Source organism: Truncatella angustata (genome assembly GCF_020726525.1).
Source record: "Truncatella angustata strain MPI-SDFR-AT-0073 chromosome Unknown BKA67scaffold_3, whole genome shotgun sequence".
NCBI lineage: Eukaryota > Fungi > Ascomycota > Sordariomycetes > Amphisphaeriales > Sporocadaceae > Truncatella > Truncatella angustata.
In genome coordinates, this window is record NW_025763383.1 from 2,064,427 (window position 1) to 2,087,209 (window position 22,783).

Here is a 22,783-nt window from a genome sequence, read left to right on the forward strand (position 1 = left end):
CGACAACTGCGAATACCTGCTTGTTCAAGGTAGTTGTAAATGCGTTCATCGCTGGGTTCGGGCCGTGGAAGCAGGGTAGATAGATTATTGCGCACATTCCGAGTCAGTGGGAAGGGAAGTTGGCCTCCCGGCAGCGTTCCTGCAGCTGAGTACGTGACGAGGAAATGTCCGACAACTTCATGTATCGAGCCTTGCATGGCGCCACGACCAAAGTAGGGGAAGTATTATGCTAGACCTGAATGACGACCGCTCCGTGGTACGATGACGATGACGGAAGAACTACTTTCTTACCTACAATCCGACAAGTGGCTTGCTTGGAGGTACTCTCGTATAACTATCTACGATGTTACACGTGTAATCAATGTTCACCTGAAACATGATGAAGAAGAAGAAGAAGAAGAAGAGAGAGAGAGATACAAAGACGTAGTCTGGATGCATGAAGCCACATGATGGCCTGAATCCTCAACTACAGTAAAAGGCTCGACTCTCAGGAGTCTCCTGCCATGAACAACGATTCCGCCTCTCACTTTTTGATAAGCTCATGGCGCCATGAGCGCTGATAAAGCTGCATCGAGTTGCCCCACTTGGCCCGCCAGCTCATCGTCGGACAGGATGACAGCATACATGACTACATACGGATCCGTACATCTGAGCAAGAGACTGCGCAAACACGACGGCAGATACCCTATTGATTCGCATGCTATCTTTAGGACTCTCGTGGCGTCGCTGGTACAAGCTGTAGGCTTCGTCCCCGACAACATTTCAGAGTACCGAAGGATTGCTCAGATATCTAATCAAGACAAGGTTGCACCAAGACCGTATCACGACGTACGACTGGTTGAGGTGGGGGCCATCCCATCCCATAGCCGACCCAACACAAAGGAGCCACCAAGGCAGCGTACAACCAACGGGCACGCGCTCACCAACAGAATCACCCAATCGGGCACCTGACTCGAACTTCCGTCATTGGGTCACCTTTTGATGAATGCCATTAACGAAGTCCTCCTTACTTGGCATCTTGCAGTCCTGAAGGCTAGCTTGTTGTGCAACGATTCAACACATCCTGTTTTAGCTCCAACTGAAGTCGTCAAGTATAGTTGTGGCGTCCCAAGTACACATCTCTGTTTATCTGCTTGGCCCTCCCCCCCATAAAGGCGCAGTCGCAATATTGATATCGATACCTACACAAGCGATACAAAGGGCGGTCACGCCTTATTTGCATTTTGGAGAGATCCTGCTGTGCTATTTCAGACCTTCTACAATCGGCCCCAAAGTTCCCTTGGGGACGATCTGTCGATCTACTAGCCACCAGTCCACCCCGCAGCTCTGGTGGACAACATAAGTTGGCAATCCCTCTGGGTTCTCAACCCAGTCGGGACACCATTACTTGAACCTCCCAGTCTGTGTCTGTGACTGCTTAGAGTGCCGTCATGGCTTTCCATCAACCAACTCGCCAGGCTGCTCAACGAATCTTCCACCATACGGTTGAGGACGACGTACGCCAAGCTCCCCAGCCAGTGGCGTCGGTCGTCGAAGAGTCGCACACATGGGTCTTATTCTCTCCAACAAATGATGATCAGACTACGACTTCATACCTCACAGGAACCCATCATACCGAATCGACACCCGGTCGTTCACGATTGAGTGATTTAGGTAGTTTGCACACGATTGCCCGCACCGACAGCATCGGGCAGCAACAGTCGGCCAGCAGCAATGCGGTTGACGATGACGACTATGAGGAAGAGGACGCAGAACTGGACAGTCTAGACAGCCACCTTCCCGAGTTTCGATCGACACCACACTTCTATAGCTCGGCGCATGGCTTAGCGCCTATCGTGCCTGCCCACGATGGCCTCGGCTCGTTCCGACTTGACCACGATGGCATGGGTCCTGATGTCCAGGAAAGGCTGTATGCATTCGAACAGTACAACCCTCGACGGGTAAAGAGGCGAAGAGAGAGTCTCGAGGTAGCTCAGGTTGAGCTCGAGACGGAACAAGAACAGGAGATGGACAAGATGAGGCGGATAGAGACCTGGAGATTAGAGCAGAGCCGATGTCTGCTCGAGGAGATCCAGAAGGAAACCAGACGGCGGAGACGATCTGCAGCCAGTACACAATCAGCGGTGGCGAGGAGCCAAGTTGTAGCAGCTGTCGACGAGGTCCTGGCTAGCAGCCAAGAAACAGTAGATGAGGATGATGCTTGGCATGATCAGCAGGCGAACGACCTCGGAGAAAGTGAAGGTATCTTGGGTCGTATCACACGAAAAGTCGTCCGTGACATCTTGGGCATTGACGATAAGATGTTATCCGTGCTTTTCGGTGAGTCGTTGCCTGATGAGGACGATTTGTCCTCAACGCCCAAGGCGTCGACCGTAATGCGCGACACAAGCAATGACACCACCATGACTGATTCCCAAGAAGCGTCATGGCAACTCAAGATGCTCGAAAGGATAGCCAAAGAACTTGGGTCGCTTGTACATTCAATGTCGGAGCATCCGGGAGCCTTTTCGACCTACTCACGAATGCAACAAATGCCCATTCCCTATGCTGGTCTACCGCCGATTGCCGAGTCCACGACCGACATTGGGCAAACTCCAGCAATTCCAACTAGCCCAATAACGACAATGCCCGAATTCAAGCCAACTATTGTCCCCCAACAAACACGACCTATCGATATGCCACATGCCAAGCCAACCGCAGCTGCATCGCCCGTCCAGGGTGACAAGGCCGCCCCAGACACATCCTTTACACAAGACGAATGGGAGAAGGATCTGGACGTGCGACTGATATTCCGCTATCTCCGATCACGCTTCTTGTCACGCTCAAACAGCACGGGCAACTTATCTGGTACCTCTCATCTCGCGACATCCAGTACCCAAGACGTGGCGGCCAAAGTGGCACGAGTACGACAACACCACCCGTTAGTATCGAAGGCGCGCCCCGCCGAGAGGCGTGTGTTTAGAGCAACAACGCCAACAAGCCCGGTGCTTTTTAGACATGCTTCAAGCTGTGCGAGTCAGAGTACACGAAAGTCGGTGAGAAGAGGTAGTGGCTCCTCTCGCCATTACTGGGACATTGGTGCTGGTTCTGTCGGTACGGGATCTTTAATCGCTGCAGCGGGTCCTATGGGAAGCTGGGGCGAGGTGTGAGTTGATGAGCGATGACTTATGTTTCGAAAGGTGTGATTGAGCTGTGACTCAATACTGTATAATAACCAGGCACAGCAGTGCCTGATCTCTCGGTGCATTTAGGTTAATGGCGCTTCTGGGTATCGGGCGCGGGATAGCACACGGATTATGATTGCATGGCATAACGTAGCATTTACACGATGACAACTCACTCGAGTCGAACCTCGGAAAGTCGAAACAACCCTATTTGGGATACAAAATAATTACATATTTGCCGCCTAGGAGGTGGCATTCGCTGCTCAAAATCTAGTGCCTACTTGATGTTGCTACCATTATAATACAAAACAACGTCTTTACCAACTCCGTTTTCGTCAAGTTTTGGTTGTAGTCTAAAAATCAACGGGCTCAACGCAAATGGCCGAATACAGGTTCGTCGGGGCCTGTGGTGGAAGATTCCTATGTGCGCTTAGTAAAAACAAGTGGGCATTCGTCCTGTGAGGGGAAGGTCAGCACGTTGGTCTTTCTTTTTCTCTTCCATCCACACACCAGTGTTCGTTCGAACATGGAGCTTCACCCGCACGGAAGTGGTGATGCTTGGGAAACTCACCATTGGGAACAGCGTAGCAAAGACGCGTATCTCCTCTGACCGCGGCGTGGCATGATGCGCCCAGTCAACCTCCAAGGCGGCCTTGCCGATCATGGCCGCCATGGTCAGCGGCACGTAGCTCCGGGCCAGACAATCGTGGGCGCCGGTGCCGAACACGAGCCAGTTCTTGGTCTTGGACGCCGCGTCGCCCGTGATCCAGCGCTCGGGGTCGAACACGTCCGGGCGCGGGTAGGCCTCCGGGTCGTGCAGGGCCGGGTAGCAGCTGGGCACGATCATGGCGCCCTTGGGCACGGTGTACGTGGGCGTGACGGGGAAGTCCCGGGTCGCGAGGTAGGGGACGAAGATGACGGGCGGCCGGTGGCGGAGGAGCTCCCGGACCACGGCATTGGTGTACGTGAGGGAGTCGTACATGGGCAGCTCGAACGGCCGGGTCTTGTCGCCCTGACGCGCGGCGAGGTTCTCCTCCCGCAGGCGGTCCAGCACGTCGGGCCGCTGGGCGAGGACCTGGAACAGCCAGGTCGTGGCGCTGCTCGAGGCGTCCTGCGAGGCGAAGAGGAAGGTGAACATGGTCTGCCCGATCTCCTCGACCGAGAACTCGCGAATGAGGTTGCTCGGCTTCTCGACCCCCACCTCGCCGGCCGCGATCCTTTCGTTGTACCTCTTGGACTCCATCATGTGGAGTACCCATTGGTCGACTATACACGTTGGCTCTGCGCCCGAGGCCATGTTGGCTTTGCATGCGGCCGCGCACTTGGTGAACTCGACTTGGACGGCGTCAGCTGTGCGCTTGCCCTTCCATGGTTTCGTGAAGGGTACATAGATGGAAAGAGGCACGTTGACGAGCTCGAGGGCGGCGGTGACGAGGTAGAAATCATCAGCGATCCTTTTGATTGCCGATTCAGAAATGTAGTCTCCGAAGAAAGTTCGACAGGAAAGCGCACAATTAATTTCTCTGAAGTGGCCCATGAATCCCATTGGCTTTCCTCCATTTGCTTCACTGGCGGCGACAAACCTGTCAAAATAGTCGGCGTATACTTTCTCCTGGACGGGAAGGTATGTGCTCAGTGCTTTGTTCGTGAACAGCCCAGTCAAGCCTTTGCGGAATTCAGCATGGGCTCTTCCAGTGAGGAAAACCCAGGAGGTTGGACGCATAATCTCGGGCGCGATTGGTACCAGACATGGCTTGGCATATGTAGGTGACTTGAATACTTTGTGTGCAAGGTCACGATCTGATGCCAGGACAACGAACCTGTAATCACTGGTTAGCTGTTCGTGGGACTGAAATCAACGATAGACGAAGTGCCTTGTATATGAAAACATGAAGCATAACTCGGCCATAGAAGGAATGAGGAAATATTGTTACTCACTTATGGAATACGGATACACAGCTGAGCGGTCCACTAGCCCACTGAGCAAGGTACTCATCGAACTTTGGGTGAATGGCCTGGATGAAAGGGCCCATGAATGGAATTTTAAATCTCGGACCAGCAATAGATCCCTTCTGCCAGAGATATCGAACTTTCGAGCAGTCAGCAGCCAATCATTCACCTATCAACGCCGCCCACATACATTGATCATAGCTCACAAGAACGAGCAGAATCGTGACAGCGACCTGCAAATTGCTCCAGCCAGAGAAATAGCCTTGTAGAAGGCCATTCAACTGGCTGGACGTATGATCTTGTTTCAGATGAGTCGCATTGTTGACGAAGCGCTCAGGAATGGCTTCAATGACTGTAGCCATCGTTCGGGTGAGAGCATTGGTTAAACTTTCTTTGCGTGAAAGTCCAGTGAAGATTCGCGGGAGTGCTGCACTTAAAAGAATACTCGCCGCGGCATATCGTAAGTTACTGCTCGTGCGGCAAAGAAGCTGGGTCGACTCGGAGACCCATTGCCTGATCGTAAGAGTCTCCTAGGTTAGTTTGATGGCCTTCACTCTTTTGATTAAAGAGATCTGAGATCTTGTAGTAGCCAGATTTGTACTAGACTCCGCCATCATGCGATTCACACGCGCCATGTCGAAATTGGATATGAACGAGGACCCTGAAATCGCATAGTCCCCTGTCGCTTGACTAGAGAAGATGCCAAGACACCTCTAGTCCTTCTTAGTACTAGACTCCGATGAGTTAAATGGGACCAGACAGGCATATGAGCGTAAGGCATACCGACAAATCCGGAGATAATGCACTCTTACTACATAGCAGGATTGGTCGCCGGTTTGGCCAAAAAGAACTCGGCTCCTCGTCAATACGAGCCGTGAGGAGACGACCGGCGGCTTCTGAGATCTATGCTGCCATGACGACCAGAATCTCCTCCCATTTCTGCCGAAAGATTTCCTCTTGTGGAGACCTGATCCACAAGATACTTTTGAGGCATCTCAGGACATCGTACCATGTGCCTAGAGCGAGAGCTTCGGTGGCAATGCATATTTGCGCTGTAAACCAACGGTGGTACTGCGTGCCAGTGGAAGCGGCCAGACCAACACTAAGCATCCAGATCCTCAGCGATCCGGGAATGTCATCTGGGTGTGACATGGTTTCAATGTGACTCTTGAGTCGGAGCAGCATGTTGTCTGCCAAGTCAGCGTGCGAATAATATGTTGGGCCATGTATGGTCAACATGTAGAGTGCTAGTGAGTATCGAACGCTTTCCGACATTGTTGATCTGTTCGATCTTGCTGGGAAGAAAGGTGGCAATGACAAAAGTCTGTGCATAATGAAGCATGTAAGATCGTGCAGCTCCGTGTTCGTCAAATTTGTAGGCGACTCCCGGTGGAAAACGGTATGCAGTCGAGACAAGATCATGTTCATGGCGGGGTCGATGTCTAGATCATGCAAAGCCTGTTCCTGCACACCCAGACTCGTTGAAGCGGCCTCCCACTGCAGTATTGGACCAACTCCGCTGCCACGGCCAAAATCATCCTGTGTCTCAAACTGGGGCGAACCGGTGACTATCATAGAAACCCTAGAACAATTAGCAGATCGGTTGAATCGAATTAAGGACGCGTCTCACCAAGCCACCATTCTTGCTGTCAATGGGCTGATGCGTTTCACTTCGTGAATGCCGCCTCTTGTGGCAACCATCTGCTTTACCCCGTCGATATGCATTCGGCTTACTGCAACATTTCCTTTACCATACTATACATGCTACAGTTAGTATGGCGAGGATTGAAGCATTATAGTAGTGCTTACTTCGATCGCAGCGAGAGTAACCACAGAATTCATGGTTTCGACCTGAACAGTTGAGGACGAACTCTCGACGTTTCTTCTCACCAAAGCCACAGAATCCACCATGAGCAGCTCTGACATTGGAAATCCCTTACCAGCACGCAATTCCACATCAAGGGAAGCTGTTTGCAGGGAGACATGGAATAGTGCCGCGTCAGCAAGAGCTTGGGGCCACCATGAAACGACAAACGGGTTCGAGTTCATCTGAAGGTCAAGAGGGTAGTATTGATACGAGATATGGGCTAGGACTAGTTGGCCCGGTCAGCTCCAACGTCTAGTCAATGAGTGAAATCACTTACAATGGTGTATGAGACGTTGGATCTGCATGCGAGGGAGTCTTGTGGGCGGGTAAGAATCGAATGGATCAAAAGACACCGTCGCCGGGTCAAAAATGCTCAAGAAGCCTGCCGTGCTTTCCGGCAACTGTCGTTGAATCAATACGTCTTCCTCATTCCTCCCAAGGCGCTGCTGCTCCAGTAGTTGGTTCTCATGAGGAAGCTGGTTAATTTCATACACTTGACGGTTTCTATGAGCAAGCTGGCCAGCACTGTCACAGCCTAGAGGCTGATTAGCATAGACACATTTTGATTGCCTCTTGATGCATCGTGAGCATTGCGGTGTACGAAGATCGCAACTGTGTTTCGCTTTTGCACAAGCGTCACATGATCTGCGGAGAGAAGTGCGCATTATAGTTGGATTCTTGAACATGTTAGAAAGAAGGTTTGAATGAGGTGGTACGAGTTAAAGTGGTGCTTGTCTGGTGGAGAATGCTAAGAAAACGTCGTGTAAGCTAGGTTAGGCCATTATACATACACTCTAATCCTTGCCTGTTCGTGTTCATTTGCTTGTTGGTGCGCAGCATATGTAAGCAATCTAGCGAATTGCCATTAGTGCAGCCTATATATTGGACAGCTGTATATATTATCCAAAAATCTGCCAGTTTGTTCCAGATCAGCATGAGATTCACAAATGCGCCCGACCATTTTCATACTATGCCGTGTTTTCTTCTGCAACTCAAAATCCGAGTGGCGCTGATCATCACAGCATTTGGGTAGCTGACAGAGGTGTCGTGTGCGACTATACTGTCGACCGCAGATCTTGCCAGGCAGGAATTACTTATTTCTAACTCTGCGAACTACTATAGTAAAACAGAATTGTGCTCATATGGGCGCGGGCGAGGTCTGCGGTACTCGGGTCTTTGGTTCGACCAAGCAGAAATGACAAGTGCCGGCAAGTCATGGATGATCCTCATATATCCGTGTCTGTTGCCGCCTGATTGTGTACACAAAGCTCGCCTGCATTGCGATTTTGGCATATATCAGACTCGGTCCGGAGAACGCCCGTGAGGAGTTATGGCCAAGATTCGATGGTGTAGACATGGAGCAATGCACATATACGTGAGGGTCTTGATTAGCACACATGTAATATTTATCCTTTTTGCTAGCAGCGGCGTTCTGGTAGAAGCTGAACTTTGAAACCCCCGATAAAAGTGCGTCGCCTGCCGCTTGCATACCGTGGTAGCGCCGATGAGTCTCGCAGCGTCAAGTCAACTGTACAATAGCCGGTTGAAGCGGCTGGTCGCCTCGATTGGCGATTGGCGGCCACAACGATAGTTGACCTTTCCGACCGACAGCCCATCGGTCATCAAGCGAACAGGATGCAAGGCAAGGCGGCCGCGTTTCGGGCTAGCAGGTGTCAAGTCACAATTCAAGACCACGCCTCTGAAGCAGAGTGTAAATCATGTGGGTGGAAGCCGGCAGCTCTTCAAGCGGTACCTCTGGGCTGCGTTTGAATAAACAAGGATCGCGGGCTGCACCGTCCAATGGGAGGCGTTACCGCTTCACTCCTCCACCGTTGCGCGACCAAAGTGATTCCTTTTTCGACGACGCGTAAAGAGGGAACACGACCGAGGGAGAGTGTGTTGTGAAAGATGACTGCAACTTGTATGCAAAGCTGCCTGCGAATGCCTGGCCATTCTCGCCCCCTCCCAATCAACATTCACCGCACAGGCAGGGCGAGGCAGGGCGACCAGAACAGGCCCTCTTCCTAGATGAAGTAGGTCGCCATGAACACGCAAGATATTCGAGTCACAATTGTTGCAGGGCCGCTGCAGAATACTTTGTCTCGCAATTGGTGTTCGTTTCTCCACACCTCGTCTCTGTCCAAAGGTTGTATCGCATATGGGGGTACGGATCCATATGTAACTCTAGGTCGCCTAACTGTAAATCGAACGCACCGCTCAAGTCTGCCATCTTCACTGGGGACGGCGCAAGACGCAAGACGTTCGGCCATCCACCGCAACCCCACCACCACTTTATCTTGCCCAATCCCGTCCTAGGCGCCTCACTTTCGTAACCTCAACCCTCCGTTTCCTCATTATCGCCCTTGTGACGCTCCAACGTGCGCTGCCCCTCGCTGTCCGTTGGCCTTTTCCATAAATACTCTCTCGAATGGCCAATTGCGACTTCGACCGACTCCGAGTTATTGTCTGTCTTTGTGGTGAGTGCCAAGCCGAGGATGCACCTGCACAGGATCTCAACGTCGCGTTGAGCTCGGTCAGCCACCGTCAACTAACAAGACCAGTGCCATGTACTAGAATCGCGATTGCGACCCAGCTGCGCCTGGTCGGGTCGCCCAGCATTTGAGCATCCTCAGTTCACGAATCGACACGCGATAAATACCCACGAGCTCCCCCCCTATCTCCTACTGACCCCGCCATCATTCCTCGTCTCTGAACCTACCGATGCTCTCGATCGCTTGAGCGCCGCAGCTCAATGGCAGGATCCGTGTCCGACATCTCCCTCCCCGGCAGCTCTTTTTTCAATATCCACACCGATGGACGTCCAGTGACAAGGAGTTCGCCCGCCCCAGCATTGCCGGGCGGGCAATGCAATTACGTGGACTTGGCCCATGGCGCCAATGGTCCCAGATGTGGTTGTCGCCGTTTCTGGAGCCGCGGCGCGTCGGGATTCAATGGAAGCCCAGCTGGACTGTCAGGATATGCCAATGGAGGCAGCCAGCCGGACCAATCCGCCTTCTGCATGTGTTCCCATCATGCTTGCTTCCATGATGATGTTCAGGCCACACAAGGACCACCCATTGCGCCCGTAGTGAATGGCAATGGCGCTGGCCAAGAAAACGAAAGACCAAGAGCTGGCAGGGAGCCACTCACTCCAGTGATGCCGGACCTCTCCTTCCAGATGCCTCCCCCAACAAATCAACCAGTTGATTTGAACACTCTAAACAATGCATCATATTCCACAAACCTGTATCAAGAGATAAATCTATATGAAGGTGAGAAACCCGCGCCAGCCCCCGAGCCTTCCATGCCGGATACCATGAGCTGGGCGAACCTTTTGCAGTCTCAGCCTGAACACCAGATCGAGGCTGCGCCGTCTGTTCCAAGCCAATGTTTGCTGCCACAGTCGCAACCAAGCTCGACCACATCGTCGGTCCGCCTGGCTTACCTCAAACCCTTTGGTGGAAAAGGACCTAATATGTTCAACACGCCACAACGGTCTAGACTGCGCGAACCTCTCCAGATCGAGGCTGATGATGTGCCACCCCGTCGCGATGAGCTGACCGGCCACTCTGTGCCCTCTGTTGATGATCTGCAGACAGTCACAAACACGCCCAGATCCATAAGATCTGCGCGGCGCGCGACTATACCCGAGCCGGCATGCCAACCAGCAGTTACAAGACCAAGCCGTGAGGACTTCCAAGACCTGTCTAACACTGTTCAGAGTCATGAGGATAGGATCGAGAGACTGGAGACTGTGTCCTTCCATAACGACCATGAGGATTGCCATGACCACCACGAACAGAATGACTTGCGTGTCACCGACCTCGAGTCGCGCGTGGAGGAGTTAGAGAAGACGCTGAACGATGGCAGCAGTGCCACCTCAAGTCATCATCGACTTCGTCGCCCCGGACTAGATGAGTCTGTCGCCAGTGTTGTCTCTGTCTCTACGAATGCAAGCGGTCACACAGATCGGACAGGGCTGCGCAGTGAGCTGGCTGCGTTGAAAGCGCAAATAAGTCACATACAAAATTCGTCGTTCCCGACGCACTCGAAGCCCTATGAAGTTGAGGTCGTATTTCTCCCTTTCCCGCTGAAAGGTATTTGGTACGAGTCTCGCGAATTTCCGAGTCAGCGTCCATTAGCCGGCTCCAACATCGAACTTGACGAATGGACTCAATTGCCAAATAGCTCTTCGACGATGGAGCCTCATTCGCCGAGCTTGTATGAATGGGCAGGCCCCGAGCTGCAGTCCGAGTGGCTATTGCCTCGGGCCTGTGCCTCGGGCAACGTCGTAGATCAGCGACTCCGAAGCCGAGGACTTATCAAAACTATTGCAGTCCCAAGTCCGGATGCCCGCAGTGTGCACCTGGCTGTTTCTGCGGCTTTTGGAACTTTGTTCCGTACCTTCTCACGCCTGCAAGCTAGTGTCTATCATGGTTCCACGACGCATCATCGAGTCTCCAGATTCCTCGGTCTGCAGCAAGCATGGGTGCCGCTTCGCAAAATACACAAAGACTCACGCCTACGCTTTTTGTCTCCTCCGGAAATGATCACTCCAACAAGTTGGGATGTTTCGTTTTTGAGCTCAAGCGTGGTGATGAAGGCTACCGGTGTGCACCGCCTTTTCATTACGCAGCCCGAAGCATACCTTCAGGATCAAGACGCGTATAACAATGGTTGGAATTGGCAACGACTAAGAGAGCTGACGCGGGTGTATCCTGATTCTCAAAGTAGCCAGCAAGAGGTACCTGAAGCTGATGCGATGGAGGGGTACTGGGCCCGGAATGAGATGCTAGACGAGCAAGACTCAAGCCAAGACAGCCTTCGATCTCTGAGCTTGCGGCAGGCAGCTCAGCCAAGGTTGAAATCTATGACCCCGAGCCAAAGACCGCTACGCGCAAGTCGTTCCGGACCGTCTCCATCTCTGTCGACTGGCCGTAGTCGTGCCGGCTCACCGATGGTTCTCATAGAGCGTCAATCTTCGGTGCCCAGGCCCATATACATTCGCACCACATCGATGCCACCAGATCTGCCTCCGATGGCTTCACCTTCTCAAGCCAGGCAGCGCATTGCTTCTGCAACGTTTGGCAGCATTCATCCACGCCTCCACGAACGCCGATCGTCACCCCAAGTTCAACGCGCCAGTACGGGATCTGCACATCTCATAGCGAAGGCAAATCGTCGACGAAGTACTAGATCGCCGTCAGTACCCCTTTCTGCCCGATTGAGAAACACGCCTCGCTGGAGCGTATCCACTCCTAGTCCTTTACTTGCGACCATGAACATCAGCGAGCCCTTTGCAGTCATAAGTAGTGAGGGCGAAGTGCAAGCGGCGTGTCGCCAGACGACTCCCTTCTACTATGCTACCCCTTACAGCAACGCGCCGCCAGCTGAGACAAGATCTAACCTCGGCGTTGTAGAAGCTGAAGAGGAGCACGGTAGTGAATCAGACTACTCATGCCAGGACGGCCAGGGCAGCGAGGACGACTCCGAGGATGACTCCGAGGATGCAGCAATGATCGATCTTGGTCATCAGCGACGTATATACGAAGACTCCAGCAACGACGCTTGGCAGGGCGCTCGCCAGCCACTGCCCGAGGATGAGCCATGGCCTGGCATCGAGGACGAAGAGAACCGCGATCCAGAGGCCATGGCGTTTGATAACGTCGACGTGTATGTCGACGAAGACGCCATGAGCGATGTCCTTGACGCCGAGGAACACACCGGGGATACGGACAGCCAGCACAGCAGCGTGCCATCTGAGTATCCCACCACACAGCGTGCCTGGACCAATGGCTTGGAGGAGTTCAGGGTTTACGAAGATACCAAGCAAAAGTTAGGATAGACTGTGCATTGCCTATCTGATTCGTGTCTCATGTGCATATCATGATACATAGCCGACTGGGCAGGTGAAATGAGTGGGTAGCGTGGCGTGGCGTTTGGCGTTGAACTTGAATTTGAAGTTGGATTTTCTCGGCAGCGTGTTTCTGATCTTGCTCTTTGGTACTCGGCAAGAAGCGTTTGGGGTATAGCTTTGGGAGTTTTAATTTATTTATCTATGAACGATGAGTACAAACCAGATATAGCTTGGCGGGCACAGAGGACTCGGACAAAATCCAGGGGCGTCTCCAGACGGAGACGAGCTCTCAGCTTTACTGTATTAAATACCTGAGAAATGGAAGATCTCCCATGACTTATCTCGTCTATATGCTTCACTGCGTGCTAGCGACAAGACTCACCATTACAGCAGTGATTCCTCTGTACCCTTCCTCATGCTCTGTCAGAAACATTCAGGGGGTTTACAAACGAAGGAGGGGGGTGGCAAACCCCCTTTTTCCCATTTCATTTTTAAATTTGGAGAGCTTTTGCCAACGGCGACATGGTAAATAGGTAAATGAACTGTCTTTAGTAATTCTATGATATCCAGGACTTCAATCAGGGCATAAAATCCCGGAACAGAATAAGGTGGAATCGCTGATGGATGTGAGGACTCAGATAGTGCTTGTTGAAGTTACAACAACGTAGAGCACGCCAGCACCCGTGGACTAGTCTAGACGCAAACAACTTGGTTGTGACGTCCTAGTCCATATTCTGAGAAGTAAAGGAACCTGAGACACAAACATGTCGCACTATCCGTCATTTCATTCGACTTATAAGCCAGGTCCGGGTATATTGAGCCCTCGATTTATATTGCCTTATTGTACGTGCTAACGGAGTGTTCGAAACATGTCGCCTTTTTGCCCTTTCCATTTACCTAAACTCCATGATCGTCAAAGCCCTGCCTGGACAGGGGCCGAAGCTGTAAACCTTTCCATTGGTTTGAATATTTCTCGTCATCTCCCTAAGCAAAGAACTTCTTGTACTGAGACTTCTCCTTGGCCAGACGAGCGGCGGTGGCCTTCTTCACGGCCTCCAGCTCGCGGGCGATGGCGGCGTCGCCGGGCACGACATTCTTGGCCTCCTCGAATGCCTTGATGGCACCGTCTTCGTCCTTCAGTTTGACGAGAGCCTGGCCCTTTCGGAAGTACGCCTTACCCTTCTCAGCATCTGTGATGCCCTTGACGGCAAGGGCGCTGGTGGCAGCGCGCTCGGCATCTTCCCACGACTCGAGCTTGAGGTTCATCATGGCGGAGTTGTTGTTGAGCACGAAGCGGAGCTGGTCGATCTTGGTCTTGGTATCGTCGCTCTCCTCCTTCAGGTCTGGGTCCTCGTTCAGGTACCGCAGACCCTTCTGGTACTTGTCCAGAGCGACGGCAGCGTCGCCGCCCTTGAATGCCTTGTTTCCGAACTCCTTGCAGTCCGAGGCAATCTTGAGGACCTTCTGGGCATCCAGCTGCTCATCGGAGTCCTCGGGGAAGTCCTCGTAGGCGTCGCCGAGAGCATCGGCAGCCTTTTGGTCACCGGCCAGAGCCTCGGCTGCGGTGCCCGTGAGCTCACCGCAGTCCTCGATGACGCAGTCGCGCGTCGGCTTGTCGCCGCCGGAGGTGGGCAAGTTCTCGATCTGGCGGATGATGGACTTTCCACTGCGGACTTCGCCGAATACGACGTGCTTTCCGTCGAGATGGGGGGTTGCGACGGTGGTGACGAAGAATTGGGAGCCATTGGTACCTGTGACGGGCAGTTGTGAGCATGTAGATGTTAATATGTATGTACTATAAACTTACCAGGTCCAGCATTGGCCATGCTCAGTAGGAAGGGGCGGTCGTGCTTCTTCTCAAAGTTCTCGTCGTCGAACTTCTCGCCGTAGATGCTCTCGCCACCAGTGCCGTTACCCTCGGTGAAGTCACCGCCCTGAATCATGAACTGCTTGATGACACGGTGGAACATGCTGCCCTTGTAGTGCAGGGGCTTGCCGCTCTTGCCCAGGCCCTTCTCGCCGGTGCAGAGGGAGCGGAAGTTGTCAGCCGTCTTGGGGACAATGTCATCGTAGAGCTCGAAGGTGACACGACCAGCGGCCTTGTTGCCGATCTTGATGTCGAAGAAGACCTTGCTGCGCTTGGAACCTTCGGACGCCATATTGCAGGTACTCGTTTGTGCTTCTAAATTTTTTTATTTGTTTTTATTTTTAGCTTTGTAGGAGCGTAACGGTCTACGCAACCGGGGAGCTGGTGATGGTTTTCGGTGGTTGGTGGGGGGTGTGGGAATGTGATTTGGTCTTGTGTCGATTGACTTGCTCCTAGCTTGAGTGTACGGAGAAAGCAGGGGAAGGGGGAGGGCGAGCGAAAGAGAACAAGCTAATAAAAAAGATAGTCTGCAGAAGGCACCAAGTCAATCGTGAAATGAAGCTGGCAGTTCAAGAATTCGGAAGCAAACAGTTCAGCGCTCGTTTGCAGCACCGTTGAACAAGGCAATGCGATGCGCTTTCTAGCTGAAGCCCACGTATCTAGCCCTGGTGCTGGAAGCTTCTAGGGGACCCCTCCGTAGGCAATAGCGCGGGGTGGCAGGCGACCAATCAGAAGTCTGCACACTGCAGACAGCCGGTATAGTGCTAGCCAACGGTGCACAGCCTACATGCAATCTTCAATTCTGTCTGCCATGTATGGCTTACATTCTATAGTCTATCTCATGACGCCGCGAGCCCTACGGCATTCTCATCTTCTACTTGTTCGACAGCTCCTCCAACTTACCCAAGCCCGTAACACTAGTTGGTCCGCCAAACTTCTTTCAGAATCGTCCATGTAGCAGACGTACCTCATGGAGTAGGACTGTCAGTGCGGAAGACCTCCAGAGACGCGGTTTCCTACAATATCAACCCCCACTCCTCTTTTTGGACACATAAGGACGCCGTTCGAGAAGCCTCTGAGTTTGTTGTGTGAATTAGAGAATCCTTGAGAGAGAACTCAGCACAAGACAAAAACTGGTGACCATGGCTCTAACAGTAATAGCGACTGATCCGGCTCGTGTAACCCCTGCGTGGGCAACCGCATCGCCATGGACGTTGTCATGTTATAGTGTTTCGTAAGATAAAGAATTTTCGATTACCGGGCCGACCGTCGTGGGTACCAGAAACTTGCCGTAAGGCGTCACGGCGGACTGCCCAGTTCAGAAACCGGAAGAAGAAAAAGAAATAAAATAAAAATATCAAAGGGTATTGTATGAAAGTACTATTTGCGATGTCTCTGCCAAACAGGGCTCATGAAGTGTAATATCTCTTTCTCGTCTGTCCTCTTTTCCGCCCCGATTCCCCAAATCATCGTACACCTGGTACTCGTCCAATGTCTATTGTCATTAAAAGCCATTCCCACATCCTTATGCTGACTCCAGGCAAGGCAACCCAAACATTAGATCGTGTCCGATGCACCGACCCACCCCCCATCTATTTCATAAGAAGAAGAAAAAAAAGACGCCTTGCCTTCTGCGCCTTGGTCATGATGCCTCTGTCCGGACCTCAGCTTAGGACCGAAACCCCGAGAATTGACGGCCTACCGGTCCAAAAGGCTGCCTCCACCCGTTTCACGACCACCTGAGGTGTCCACGTTGTAAACAAGACCTATCTATACCATGATGCGGGGTGGTCCTTTTCTCAAAACATTCCTCTCTCTATGCCTCCCGCGAGATGCAGGCTGATTGACCTGAAGTTCCAACCCAAAACAGTACTAGTGTTTCGGGGTTTCGCTGTTTTGCCAGCCCTCTGCCAAACCGCCCAAGAACCCTTTCCTCTCTCGGTCTTCTTTGTCCCGGCTCTTTTCGCGCAGGCCTGTATAGCCGGATATTGAAAAATCGGATTTCGAATGCTTTTCTTTCTTCCCCGCGATAAGATTGCTGAGAAACGCGCGTGGGTTCTTGCCGTTGCGGCGGAGTGTACCACCAGCATTAGAGGCTTCAGAGCCATCTACTGGTTGGCGTTCAGTGCCTTCCCTTCCGCCTGCGAACTTGATCTCTCGGAAGATTGATCTTTCCTGTCCTTCTACATCCGAGCCAGACGAGCCTGGAGCACGGTAAGGATCATTATCTACCCATATCGACGAACTGCCGTAAGCGGCATGCATTGAATCCATCAGCGATGCTCTTTCAAGACTATCGGCTACATCATCAGTGGCGGCTGAACCAGTCTCTGCAGCTCTGATAGCTTCTATCCTCTCCATGCATTGGTCTGAGCGTTGCTGGAGCCCGATACAGAGTTCGTGAAATTCGGCGAGTTCACCTTCGAAATGACGCGAGTCATGGGCGCCAGCATGATGAGCGTCCAACCAAAGCTTGACTAGAGCGGCAAAGTGTCTTGCGTCATCGATAAGGTATGGCAATACAGGAAATCCCTCACGGGCCGGTTTTGAGAGGCGGCCGAGGATTGTGATGGGGGTCATGTATGTCGCCGGAAGTGGTATGGTGGCGCGTTCGGTCGGTATAGAGCATATGGCGTCGACGAAGTCCTTGAAAGGCTGTCTTTGATTGTTCAAGAATTTATTCATCGGTTCCATCCAGCTCTCCTTCTTGCCGAACGTGGACAAGTTTCCTAGAGCTTGTAGCCCCTTGGCCACGAGGGTGAGGGTGCGCTGAGCTCTAGGACGTGGGTTGTCCCGCAACAATCCGAACAACTTCGGATTCAGAATGGCTGGGCAGATGAATCGAAGAAACAAGAAGCCCGAAACACTCGTGTATGTGACGGTTCGGAGAAAGTCACCGTAGCGGTCTTCCGCGACGGCCCGGATATACTTTAGTATTTGCCGCAGTTCGGCTGGTAACTTGTTTGCTGAAATCGCGATGCATTGCCAGACCTCCGTGGTAAGTTGCATTAATTGCGACCAATGCTGGTTGATGTCAACATGGTGCGATATTCTGCTTGGGTCGACTTCGCAGTCAGGATTGATCTCATTGATTTCGAAGATCTTGTCGCTGAGAACTTCCTCCAAGTATTCCTTGCCCAAGCGACGCATGTGGAACTCCAGAGCCTGGGTAAGCAGAGTGTTGCCTCGGAAAAGCAGGTTTGCTTCGCCCGCTAGTGACTTGCCCATGTCGCGGACAATCAGCTCTCGATCACTGGCCGAGTTGTTCGAGTCATTGGATTTCATGCGTCTACTGAATCGCATTTTCTTCATGGTGTTCTGTCCACTGATTCCGTCTATTTCCTCTTCTACCAACACAAGAAGCCATTCAACGGATCGTGTGGAGGCTTGGAAGACGTTGATAAAGATCTCCGCAAGACGTCGTAATTGCTGTGGCATCGCAGCGGCAATCTGGCTAGGCAGGCCTAAGCTGAATTTGTGCAAGAGATCAGATAAAGGCTTGTAGTCATCGGCCATGAGCACGACGAACTCTTCGAGGTTGACCTTGACAAACATGCTGCCGATGGACTCGTTCTTCTCGTCTTGTATTTGATGCCACTGTTCATGGTCCTTGCCGCGCTCTAGCCTATCCAGCGGTATGTCGACAGCACCGCACATGGTCTCGCTCAGATTACCCGTCTTGGGTAGGCCTAATGAGGCCTGGAGTTGATGACTAAAGCTGTCAAGGTTGCCGTCCACCCGCTTGAGCACAATCGACAAATAGGGTAGTGTTGTCGGGAGCTCGCTGAATTGTACGGCCTCTCTCCAAAACGGTTTACTGGTGTCGGTTTGTGTTGTCGTGCGTGCCCGAACCTCGCCATCCAGTATAACCTCGGCTAGGTAATTACCAATGAGTGGATCGCGATCGCTTTTGTGATGCCTATCATGCTGATCGGGTCTGTTGTCTGGCCTCTTCAATTTTGCTTCGGTAACTCTTACTTGTATTGATTTCTCAACTCTGAACATCTGTCCATCAAAATTCTCCTTGAAGTTGATAATCTCTGTTGCTAGCTCCGAAGATGGCTCGATTCCGTAGAGGTCTGGCACGGCGAAGGCGCGAAGCAAGACAAACCACACCTCAAAAAGAACCCTTGTGTCCAGTGCAAGGTAGACTGGCCTGAATATAGAGAGCTGCTTGGACGTGGGTGCGTAGATGGGGAAAATGGCGATGCAATATTCCTCGTCAAGCACCGACTTGTCGAGCTGCTGTATAGCACAACGAGACAGTTGGGAGAGCTCTATGATGGAGAGAACAGTCACATCGTTCTCGGTCATCAACTTGAACGCCCCATTGTCTTGCAATATGCAAGACACCCTTACCCAGGCTGTTGTCGGAGCGCGAAGGTCACGAGTAGATGGTCTTTTCACGATTGCGCGAGGTGATGTCGCAATGCCCTTGTCCCAAAGCATGACCTTACCCACTTTGATGATGGTGGCATTGGCAGCTGCGTGTGAACCGACAGCCGAAGAACCCCGTCGCCGCATCTCGGCTCGACTCGTTGACGGCGAGTTTCCGACTCTGTTGCTGGGGACCCGGGCTCCAGAAGGCCGAAGTTGTTGCCAACAAAGTAGGGCAGCAAGCCACAAATCGAATTCATCGGCGATGAGTGGTCGAAGCAACAGCTCGACGCCCATTTTGTGGTTAAGTAGTTCGAGGCATTTACCCCCACTGTCTTGGTGCTCCACCGGCAGAACCCTGCAACCGCGAAGGTCTCCGACAAGCGGTATGTGGAAAGGCCCATTCTGGCCGGAGTCGAAGAGCAAGCTTCCCCTCTCCTCGTCTATATAGCAAATGCCAGAATACCATAGTCCACTGGGCTCGCCTTGGTACTCAACACCGCCTTTCATCCGACCGCATAGCGTCTTCATAAGCAAAAGCAACCTGTTCGCATCGTCTGTGGGTATGGGCAGCGGCAACGAATCCACAGAAGGAGCCGGAGAAATTAGAGGTGAAGTCGGACGAGAGGACGCTCGCTTTATGAGACGTCTGTTTGCTGATTGCTTGCTGTGCTTGGAGGAAGATGAGACAGAGATTTTGAGGTCCGGAGCACGTGAGAACGTAGCAGACGCCACTGACGGGTAGCTCGCGGTCTTTAGAACAGTTGGCGGATGACGAACATCGATGTCGGCGAACGGCGTGGAACTTGAGGACGAGAACGACCCCACCCTATGCCGACTGTCCGCAGAAGTGGGCGCAGTTTGCCGTTGTAACGCAAGGGCCGTGTCCATGGTGTGTGTGCGAGGCCGGAGTGAGGGCCTTGCTTGCTGAGGCGGGCTTGACTCGGAGCTATCATATGAGCCACCATATGTGTCATTGAATACAATGCCTCTTCGCCTACGCTCTCCGCCAGGTATAGACCTGGGAGAGGTTTGAGGCGACGTGGCGCCAAAGCCTTGAGAGGTCCGGGAGGTTTGTGTTATGTTTGTGTCCGTGATGGGGTGACCGATTTCGGGTGGCTCAGGTGTGACAGTTCGGATTGTGCTTTGCGTGCTGACGTCGGCTCTGTAGTTGCTGCTTCTTGTCGTGTGGGCACTGTCCCGGTCTCTGTTTCTGTTTCTGTCCCCATCCCCGTTTCTTTCAAGGCTGCCAGGCGGACCTGCTGTGTCCTGCAGCCAGAATTCCCGACTGCCACTGCCGCCACCATTGTGGCTCCGTCCGTCCATGGCTAGCTAGCTTTCTACTTGCTTGTTCTAACGCCAATGACAACAGCATGCGCAGCGCATCGGGCATCTACAACTTCACGGGGAGTAACAGAAGCTCTGGGTCGACGTCGTGCTCTCGGGAGGGGCGTGAGGTGTGTGCCAAGCCCATCCACGTTTGTAAGAGCGAAACACGCGAGAGCCAGCTTTATGTCCGGCGACTGCGGACGTACGGTCATAAATGTATACGATCCTCCCTGAATGTCGATTTCCTGTTCAAATACTGTTGACATCGGAGAACTACCATTCTAATATCTAGCGGAATCTAGCTTGCGTGCCGTAGAATCACAGTGTTTCGCGACGGGCCTCACAAGCGCACTGCCCTAGGCTTGGGACAAGGCCGGGTCGGGCAACGCAAGAAGGAACAGTCGGCTCGTAAGGGAGTATGCGTATTCCTCGCCCGTCTCATACTCAGCGCGCGTGGAGCGCACCGCAGCGACGAGATATGGGATCCAGCACGTGGAAAGGTGCCCAGTTGCAATGTCACAACAATTCGGACGGTCGTCGGTCACGGAATCTGGTTTGCGGTAATGCGTGCTGCAGTCCTTCCAGGCAAGTGCTTGTTGGTCAAAAGTGCAGTCGCCCAAGCAGAGAGGGGACGACAGCGGGGGGACCTGGCCGTTGGCCTCTGACTCGTTCGTTCTGGATGCACGTTTGCGAGGGTCGGGGGATTATTTCGAATCGGACGCGCGCTTCTGAGAAGATTGTGCAACCCAAGAATGCAAGTTTGAGGTCAAGACTGGCACGGGAAGCTACCGGTAACAAAATTTGGCTGAGCATGTAAGGCGACCAAAAGGGAATTGCGAGCCCGGGTTCCAGGTTCCAAGTTCCAGTCTCCCAGTTGGTGTGGGCGGGACAGCTGTAAGTAGGCAGTGACCCAGGTTAGGTATAGTTGGACGTCCACGGCACCGTTTTCCTGCCAGACCAGGCCTAGTCTAGCGCAAATGCCGCTTCCTGCTTGCTGCTTCCTCGTAGGCTTTCGCTCAGTCAATTGTCCGCCACGCACAACAGCAGCTAAATCACCGTTGGGCTCGTCAGCATGGAGCGAAAAATAGCCAACAGGGGTGCAGACGGTCTCAAGTAGTCTCAAGGCGTGCGTCTCAAGTAGTCTCAAGGCATGCGAGCGACCACACACGCATTCGGAAGGGAGTCGAGCAACAAGAAGGGGGCATCATACCAACGAGTGATGTTGCCAGGAGGGAGGCTTCGCCTGCACAAGCTTGCCCAGATGCAACATTTGGTAATGAAGGACTTGGGGACCTCAATGGTGCATTCTCCACTGCACAAGGTTCTAACCACCTTTGAGACGAAAAGACTCCAAGACTTGGGTTTGTACCAGAGCTAGACAGGGTAAACACCGTTGCGCCCGAGACCTCTGCACAGTGCTGTACACGTCTTGCCAATAGCGACTGACCAGACTGGGTACTTCGTAAATCTTGCATTGACAAACAGACGGCAGACCAGACGGGCAAGGCCCATGCTGCATCATGTCGTCTGCTCCGTCTCTATTCTTCATTTCTTTGTTTCTTTCTTTCTTTCTTTATCTCTTGCTTGCTTTCTGCCTTTTTCATCGGATGGAAGGAGGAGTAATGAATTGCATTAGGCATATGCACGCAACCCGTATTGTAGCTCTTCTTGTCCGACTGTTTTAGTTCTATTTAATACTTCTTATATGCTTGCACATTGTCACCATCTAACACCTCTCAACAGTTGCATGACGGGAACTTCACTATAAGAGGTCCGACTGCGAGTCATGTGGTGCGGACCTGCGGTTGCACGCGATCTGTCCTGCCTACAGTACCTATGCTAATAAGCACCCACTGCTTGGGCCTGCCGATGGAAGAATGCTCCGGGTGCTACCTTGCAAGACCTTGTATGCAGCCCCGGCCTTTGACCAGCTTGGAAATTACACCATACAATAGTATGTGCCAATACCCTGAAAGCATTACAACGTCAAACAAGTCTTCACTGGACGTAGTGACCGCTTGCGCGAGACTATCGAAATTTGTCCCATTCGTATTACCGGCCGTATAGCCTCGGACTTAAACCCAGGGCAACCTGGTTTTCCGGCCACCGTGACGCACACGCGGTAACATAGGGATTTCATGGGCCCGCGAATTGGATCCCACCAGGAGGGGACTTGGCCACTTGATGGGGTGCTTCGGCATTCTTTCTGTACCTTGCATAAGTACTATGTATGTAAGGACTATCATCGACTGGCGACCCGAAACCAAATCAGCCAATCCGCCCTGGCCTTATGATTCCACCCGATTCAACAGGTCAATAACCCATTTGGTACATAGTTTATAGAGAATACAACTTCAAATCATCTCATATCA

The 22,783-nt window shown here is 52.5% G+C and overlaps 6 protein-coding genes across 6 annotated transcripts; 2 read left to right on the forward strand and 4 right to left on the reverse strand.

The window, feature by feature from the left end:
• Window positions 1-1,430: 1,430 nt before the first annotated feature.
• On the forward strand, window positions 1,431-3,149 carry BKA67DRAFT_534471 (uncharacterized protein; the record flags this gene model as incomplete). The annotated part of the gene is made up of 1 exon (XM_046099865.1): window positions 1,431-3,149. One exon carries the CDS (start codon window positions 1,431-1,433, stop codon window positions 3,147-3,149), a length of 1,719 nt encoding a protein of 572 aa, XP_045959820.1.
• A 217-nt stretch (window positions 3,150-3,366) lies between these two features.
• Window positions 3,367-5,719, reverse strand: BKA67DRAFT_240796 (cytochrome P450). The gene is made up of 4 exons (XM_046095685.1): window positions 5,305-5,719; window positions 5,103-5,253; window positions 3,736-4,993; window positions 3,367-3,620 (listed from the first exon to the last, which is right to left on the reverse strand). The coding sequence occupies exons 1-4, from the start codon at window positions 5,474-5,476 to the stop codon at window positions 3,585-3,587; spliced, it is 1,617 nt and encodes a 538-aa protein (XP_045959821.1). The 5' UTR covers window positions 5,477-5,719; the 3' UTR covers window positions 3,367-3,584.
• Window positions 5,720-6,017: 298 nt separating this feature from the next.
• Window positions 6,018-7,646, reverse strand: BKA67DRAFT_514942 (uncharacterized protein; the record flags this gene model as incomplete). The annotated part of the gene is made up of 5 exons (XM_046097683.1): window positions 6,018-6,696; window positions 6,745-6,869; window positions 6,924-7,207; window positions 7,259-7,406; window positions 7,476-7,646. 5 exons carry the CDS (start codon window positions 7,644-7,646, stop codon window positions 6,018-6,020), a joined length of 1,407 nt encoding a protein of 468 aa, XP_045959822.1.
• A 1,801-nt stretch (window positions 7,647-9,447) lies between these two features.
• Window positions 9,448-13,174, forward strand: BKA67DRAFT_561065 (uncharacterized protein). Its single transcript, XM_046102503.1, has one exon. The coding sequence runs from the start codon at window positions 9,734-9,736 to the stop codon at window positions 12,824-12,826; it is 3,093 nt and encodes a 1,030-aa protein (XP_045959823.1). The 5' UTR covers window positions 9,448-9,733; the 3' UTR covers window positions 12,827-13,174.
• A 648-nt stretch (window positions 13,175-13,822) lies between these two features.
• Window positions 13,823-14,997, reverse strand: BKA67DRAFT_534475 (40 kDa peptidyl-prolyl cis-trans isomerase; the record flags this gene model as incomplete). Its single annotated transcript, XM_046099866.1, has 2 exons — window positions 13,823-14,589; window positions 14,646-14,997. 2 exons carry the CDS (start codon window positions 14,995-14,997, stop codon window positions 13,823-13,825), a joined length of 1,119 nt encoding a protein of 372 aa, XP_045959824.1.
• A 1,892-nt stretch (window positions 14,998-16,889) lies between these two features.
• On the reverse strand, window positions 16,890-20,303 carry BKA67DRAFT_507871 (uncharacterized protein; the record flags this gene model as incomplete). Its single annotated transcript, XM_046097152.1, has 1 exon — window positions 16,890-20,303. A coding segment is annotated over one exon (3,414 nt), but the record flags the coding sequence as incomplete, so codon positions are not given.
• Window positions 20,304-22,783: the final 2,480 nt, after the last annotated feature.